The 6981-nt window shown below is 57.4% G+C and overlaps 1 protein-coding gene across 1 annotated transcript in view; it reads left to right on the forward strand.

The window, feature by feature from the left end:
* Nucleotides 1-6981, forward strand: part of Spi1 (Spi-1 proto-oncogene) — a 10851-nt gene that overhangs the window by 2718 nt on the left and 1152 nt on the right. The window contains exons 2-4 of the mRNA XM_010612675.1: nucleotides 29-125; nucleotides 6013-6200; nucleotides 6433-6595. Of these exons, the coding sequence (XP_010610977.1) occupies nucleotides 29-125; nucleotides 6013-6200; nucleotides 6433-6595 (448 nt within the window). The remainder of the gene's footprint in view (nucleotides 1-28; nucleotides 126-6012; nucleotides 6201-6432; nucleotides 6596-6981) is intronic.

Raw genomic sequence — 6981 nt, forward strand, 5'->3', positions numbered from 1 at the left:
GTGCAGCCCTGCCGCCCTCTCCCCACAGCCGTCGGAAGACCTGGTTTCCTACGACGCCGACCTGTACCAGCGGCCCCCACACGAGTACTACCCGTACCTCAGCAGTGATGGCGACAGCCACAGCGGTGAGTGGGTCCGGGCCAGCCAGCGTTCCTCCCGCACAGCCTGTCTGTCCCTGTGGACACGTCCGGAGCCACGGGGCTCCACAGGGCCCTGCTGGGCGGGGACCGGCCCCCCGGCCACTGCCCAGTGCGAGGCGCGGCACCCTGGCCTCGCCCATGATGCCAGTGCCAGAAACAGGTGGGGTGGGGAGTGTCCTGGCTTAGGGGACCCCTGCTCTGGCTGGGTCTTGCTGTCCTCTGCAAGGTCCAGCCTTTTCCTAGAGCAAATCAGGGCCGAGGAGACCCTGGCGGGGGTGCCAGGGACCCAGGCAGGAGCTCTGATAGAGACCCAGAGTGGATCTTGGGAGCTGGGCATGGTGGCACACGCCTGTTATTCCAGCACTTGGGAGGCTGAGGCAGGAGGACTGCCTTGAGTTCAAGGCCAACCTGGGCTACATAGTGAGACTATACTAGTGAGAACTACATGGTGAGACTTTTCTCAAAAAGAGAGGGGCTGGGGTGGGGATTTAACTCGGTGACGCCGCCATCCTTGCAAGTGCAAGGCCTGAGTTCGATCCCTGGGGGGAGGAGAACCCCAGAGCTAGAAAGACTTTAAAGAGATCCTCTGAGAGCTTATTTGTAAGTGTAAAGAAGAACTCCATCCTCTCCGTGGGAAACCCACACACCGTGGTGGAGGGCAAGCCTCCCCGTAACCCGCGCCCCACCTTCCTCTCCTTCTTGCTGGGTGTGCGAAGGGCGCCCCCTGGTGGCTGGGCTGTCCCATCTCAGAGCTGCTTCCTCCCGGCCCCCGTCCCTGAGGGGTGGAGCTGCAGGGGTGACCCCTGCTTGAGAGCCTTGAAAGCCCCCAGGTTTGGGAGTACCTGGCCCTGCCCCTTCCACCTGCTGGAAGGCGTTACCTAAGGAGTGACAAGGACACTCCCGTCTTCCTGCCACTTCTGTAGTCACGTTTTTTAGGTAGTTATGCTTAGTGACGAGGCTGCAGGGAGTACCTGGGTCCAGTCCTGGTTCCGTGTGCTCATCCCCCTAGGAACAGAGCCTCTCTGAACTTCCGTTTCCTCATCTGTAAAATAGAGAGCATGCACTCAGGGAGGCTGAGGCAGGAGAGATTGCAAGTTCAAATCCAGTCTTGCAGGCCAGGGGTTTAGCTCAGTGGAGCCGTGCCTGCTTCACAAGTGCAAGAACTGAGGTCCTGAGTTCGATCCCTGGCACTGGAAACGAACAAACAAAATAAATAAATAAAGGACAGGGATGTAGCTCAGTGTGAAGGCCCTAGGGTTCAATCCCCAGTACTGGGAGAGGGGAAAAAAGCAGGAAAGTACCCCACAGAATTGTGAGATTCAGCAAAGTAATGCACATCATCCTCTGTGAGCTCTGGCACTGTGCTGAGGACAGGGCCAGGAAACTCGGGTGCCTCTGACAGCTTTAGTGCTTCCCGAGGCAGCAGGAGGGTAAGGGCACAGGGTGAGGAGGCAGCAGGGTCTGTGGGGTCACCGGCCCAGGGCTGGGAATGAAAGGAGTGGGAGGTAGGCGACAGGACAGGTGGAAGGGCAGGGCTGGGAACACCCAAAGTCCAAGGCCCCGTAGTGGGGACTTTATCTGCAGGAGGGGGTTTCCTTGTTTTTGTTTTCTGTGGTGGGAGCCCTCGAGCTCACCCAGGATAAACAAGCGCTGTACCAGCAGCCATGTCCAGCCCTGTTGGAGAGTTTGGTATGTGTGTGTGGGGGGTATGAGCATTTAAGAGCAGTCTGGGAGGCTGAGGCAGGAGGACTCCTTCAAGTTCCAGGCCATCCTGCGCTATGTAGTGAGTTCAAGGCCAGTCTGAACTATATATCGAAACCCTGTCTCAAGAAACCAAAGCAAAGAAACAGTCCAGGGCCTGGCAAACCGTGATCTCATGAGAGCCTCCTAAGGGTGGGTGTGCAGGGGGTGAGGCACCTCTGCGTTTGCTGCCTGTCTTTCCTCTGTCGCTTGATGAACGGCAGTCTGGCTCTGTGCAGAATCTAGGTTGAAAGGCGTTCTTCCCCCGTAGAGATCTGTGGACAGGAGCGGTGTTCCCGGGGTCAGCTGTCTCCGGTGGCTTTGGAGCACACAGCCGCTGACTCCCCGTTCCGAGCGTCCCATCGCATTTGCACCTCTGGAAGTCATCTCCCCAAACTGCGTCTCTGCCCACTGATTCTACTTATTGTTGTTGCTGTGGCTGCCGTTGTATTGGCGATTGAACCCCTGGCCTTTGCCCTGAGATGCATCCTCGGTCCTGTTTTTATTTTATGAGAGGGTCTTCCTAAGTCGCTAAATCGCCCCAACTTGGCGGTCTTCCTGCCTCAGCCTCCCGGAATGCTAGGATTACAGGCACGGGCCACCACAGCCGAGCACCACTCCACTCCTCTCTCACTGTGGACTTGACCCTTTCAGGCACCTCACATAAAAGGAACCACACGTTATTTGGTCACTCAGCTCAGTCCCCTCGAGGTGCACCCGTGTGGTGACACAGGTAGAAGACCAAGCAGCACCCCACAGTACGTAGGGACCACGGTGTCCACCACCCGTCCGTCCCGAGACGCCTGTTCCAACCCTTTTGCATGTGGACTCGGGTGGACCTCCTGGCCTATGGTAATTCTACTGCTGAGTTTTTGCGGAGCTGCTTTATTGTTTTTAGAGCATCCACGCCATTTCTGCAATCCCATCACAGCCCACAAAGGTCCTGACCGCACATCTTCACCGATACTTGTCATTTCTGCTTCCTTTTATGTTAATAGTAGCCGTGCTCGTGGGTATGACATGATTTGCTCTTCGTGCTGGGATCAGTGAGGAAAGAGGGTTCTAAAGTATGGCTGTATCTGTCCACCCACCCACATCTCCATACCCTTTCACCCCTGCACACCACGAAGCGAGCCCACCCGTCAGTTCCTGCGCACACCCGTCCGGCCTGTCACTCACCCCCTTTCTGGCTTTCTCTACACCTCCAGGCCGTCCCTCCTAATAACGGACCCCACGTCTTCCATATGCCAGGCCCATTGCGAGATGGCTGACAAATGAATGTGACCTAACCTGGTCCGCAGTCATCACAGGGGAAGAATTAAAACTCTTAACAGAGAGGAGAGGAACAGGTGCTACAAGACCTTCAACTTTCTGCTCTCCGGGCCTCAGTTTCCACACCTGAACAGTTTTCAGGAGGGGCTGGGTTCCAGAAGCCCTACTGTAAATATCTGTGACTTCCTGAGGTTCTTCCTGGCTCCTGTACTGTTGACTCCTCCTCTTCTTCTGTTTTGAATGCCCTTTCGCTCCCCTGGGAGAGCCCTGGACTCCAGGCTGGGGTTTCTGTTCTGAGGAGTTAAGGTCACCTGGATGACTCGTAAGCTTCAGTTTCCACGGGGACTTGTTTTAAATATCATGTTGTTGAGTCCTGGTGATAACTGAGAAAGCACAGGGAGGTGTGGACAAGACTTTGGCCTTTGGTTAAGAGGGAGGAAACGAGAGCTCAGATCGGTTATTTCTGGCTGGCTGGAGGGCGGATGTGGATCGGCGGATGATGGTGGACGGGTGGACGGACGGGTGGACGGACGGGTGGACGATGCGTGATAGGTAACAGATGGTGGATGGGTGAGGGAGGATGGGGGTGGATAAGAGCAGCCAGCTGAGTCTCTGAGAATCCCCACAGGTCTTACTTAAAGTTTCACTAATAGTCTGCCCTCAGACGTGGTGTGGGGTAGTAGTTACAGTTTGGTCTCCGGACAGACACAAGCAGGTCTGGATCCTGATTCTACCAATGACTAAACAGACCCTGTTTGAGTCATCATTTCCTTGTATGTAAAAGGAAGACCACACATCGTAGCCCTCTCCCCAGGACCAGGGTGAAGATGAAGGTGATAATGTGATGAATTAGATGCTTAGCACGGTGTCTGGTACATTTAAAAGACACACTGCAATTTGCTTTTGGAAGCTGATTGTGGTGGCGCACACCTGTGATCCCAGCATTCAGGAGGCTGAGGCAGGAGAATCACCTTGAGTTCAGGGCCAGCCTGAACTGCATAGCGAGACCCTGTCTCAAAAAAAGAAAGAAAGAAAGAAAAAAAAAAAAAGAGATGGCTTTTGTCAACCATGGTAATCAAATACTGATCGAGGTCCTCTGAGCCTCAGTGCCCAGCAGGCTGTGGGAAGGGGCCCCCACTGTGTCTCAAAAATAAAAGGTATGGGGGTGCAGCTCAGTGCAAAGGCCTTGGGTCCAACCCCCAGTGCAGGCAGCAGGTCAGGAGTAGGGAAGTCTACAGCCAAAGAGGAAGCTGGGGCTGATCCCTGACTCCCAGAGCCCCCGCAACCCTTCGCTAAACACCGGGGCCCTCGCCATCGCCCTGTGGGGTGAAAGCACAGTGCAGGGCCGTGGGGTCGCGATTGGGCAGGCTCTAGCCAAAGCAAGCTGTAGGCACCGGTTCATTTCCTCCGTGCTGCACATCCATGTGATGGGGGTCGTAGGTCACCGACAGGAACCAGGCCAAGAATCTCGACGCAGCAGAAGTAAATGGCACATCCAGTGCTGGAATCCAGCTTTGTCTAAGTCACACAGCCTCCTAGTGGCCGGGCCAACTGATGGTGATGCCCTCCTCTCACAGGGCACGGGCCTCATAAGCCGCACAGCTGCGCCTCTGACTTCTAGAATGGGGCTTTGGGGTCAGGTTTGCATGGTGAAGCTACCACGCCGCAGAATCATACAGCAGGTCCTAGTCTCAGCTGCTGGGGAGGTTGAGGCAGGAGGGTTTCAAGCTCAAAGTCGCCCTGTGCAACTTAGCGAGGTCCTGTCTCAAATTAGAAAATAAAAAGGGCTGGGGAAACAGCTCAGTGGTAGAGTACTTGCCTGGCATGCCTGAGGCTCCAGAATGAAAAAAAAAGAGAGAGAGAGAGAGAGAAAGCTGGGCATGGTGGCGCACCAGCACTCGGGAGGCTGAGGCAGGAGGATCACTATGAGTTCGAGACCAGCCTGGGCTACATCGAGGTCCTGTCTCAAATTAGAAAATAAAAAGGGCTGGGGAAACAGCTCAGTGGTAGAGTACTTGCCTGGCATGCCTGAGGCTCCAGAATGAAAAAAAAAGAGAGAGAGAGAGAGAGAAAGCTGGGCATGGTGGCGCACCAGCACTCGGGAGGCTGAGGCAGGAGGATCACTATGAGTTCGAGACCAGCCTGGGCTACATAGTGAGTTCCAGATCCCAGATCAGTAGGCATGCCTGAGGCTCCAGAATGAAAAAAAAAGAGAGAGAGAGAGAGAGAAAGCTGGGCATGGTGGCGCACCAGCACTCGGGAGGCTGAGGCAGGAGGATCACTATGAGTTCGAGACCAGCCTGGGCTACATAGTGAGTTCCAGATCAGTCTCAATCACATAGTGAGACCCTGTCTCAAAAAAACCAAACCAACCAAACAAAACAAAACAAAAACAAGAGAAGGAAGGAAGGAGAGAGGGAGGCAGAGCAGGAGGGAAAGCGGACAGAATCAAAGAAGGAAAGAAAGGAAAGAAAAAAAGAAAGAGACTCTTGGAAATTCAGCCTGGAACTGAAAGACACACTTCATATCTTAGGGATGTGTGACTGTGTTTGTGTGAGACAGAGTGGACGGCTGCCCAGCGTCTGTCCATGCGCACACATGCACACCTGCACCCACACTCCCTCTGGGCCCCGTGAGAAAACTCCTTCGTCCTTTTACACCACACTTCGTGCTTGGGCTCCAAACTGTGCCCGGGAAGCCCCTCGGGCTCGTGGCGGTGTTTGTTCCCGGAAAAGGTACCGAGACCTTCCCTGGCGCTCCCCCACCGGCACCAGGGCGCGTGGCTGTCGCAGGACCCCAGCCTGCTGCCCCTCTGCTGCACGCACCCGGTCGGTGACTGCGGCCCTGGCTGTCCCCGCAGACCATTACTGGGACTTCCACCCCCACCACGTGCACAGCGAGTTCGAGGCCTTCCCCGAGAGCCACTTCACCGAGCTGCAGAGCGTGCAGCCCCCGCAGCTGCAGCAGCTGTACCGCCACATGGAGCTGGAGCAGATGCACGTCCTCGACGCCCCCATGGTGCCGCCCCACGCTGGCCTCGGCCACCAGGTGCGTAGGCGCCTGTCCCATCCCCAAGCCCCTCGGGAAGTTGAGGCGACTCTTACCCAGCGGGGCTTCCTGCCCGCCCCGGGCGCACTCCGGAGCCCACACCCCTTATCCCCAAGCTCCCGAGTGGAGTCCTGCAGCTGTGAACCCGTGTGCCCTGCTGACCACAAGCCGTGACCTCCACAGCCCCCCACCCCCTACTCTCACTGGCCTCCTCCCTGCCCCGACTTCCCAGGTCCCCTACGTGACCCGGATGTGCGTCCAGTACCCGTCCCTGTCCCCGGCTCAGCCCAGCTCGGACGAGGAGGAGGGCGAGCGGCAGAGCCCCCCGCTGGAGGTGTCCGACGGTGAGGCTGATGGCCTGGAGCCGGGGCCCGGCCTGCTGCACGGGGAACCAGGTACCCGCCTGCCCGGGGGCCAGGACGCCGCCTCCCGCGGGGTCTCCGCAGAAGCCCGAGGCCTCAGCCTGGGAGTGTGTGTGCCAGGGGGAGTGTGTGTGAGCACGAGTGTGCCCGTCAGGCTGGGAGCAGCTCCCTGCACACCCTTGGGCTCTGCAACCGAGATGTGAGGTTCCTCCCAGGCCCCTGGAGCCGAGGGCCCCAACCACTTGAGGTGGGAACCCCCCACAGGTGAGGGTCCCGAGGTGAGGTCCCCGGAGGTGAGGGTCCCGGAGGTGAGGGTCCCCCGAGGTGAGGTCCCCGGAGTTGAGGTCCCCGGAGGTGAGGGTCCCGGAGGTGAGGGCCCCCAGGTTATGGCCCCGGAGGTGAGGGTCCCGAGGTGAGGT

This window comes from Fukomys damarensis, unplaced genomic scaffold (assembly GCF_012274545.1).
Source record: "Fukomys damarensis isolate Sample0158 unplaced genomic scaffold, DMR_v1.0_HiC HiC_scaffold_27, whole genome shotgun sequence".
Classification (NCBI taxonomy): Eukaryota; Metazoa; Chordata; class Mammalia; order Rodentia; family Bathyergidae; genus Fukomys; species Fukomys damarensis.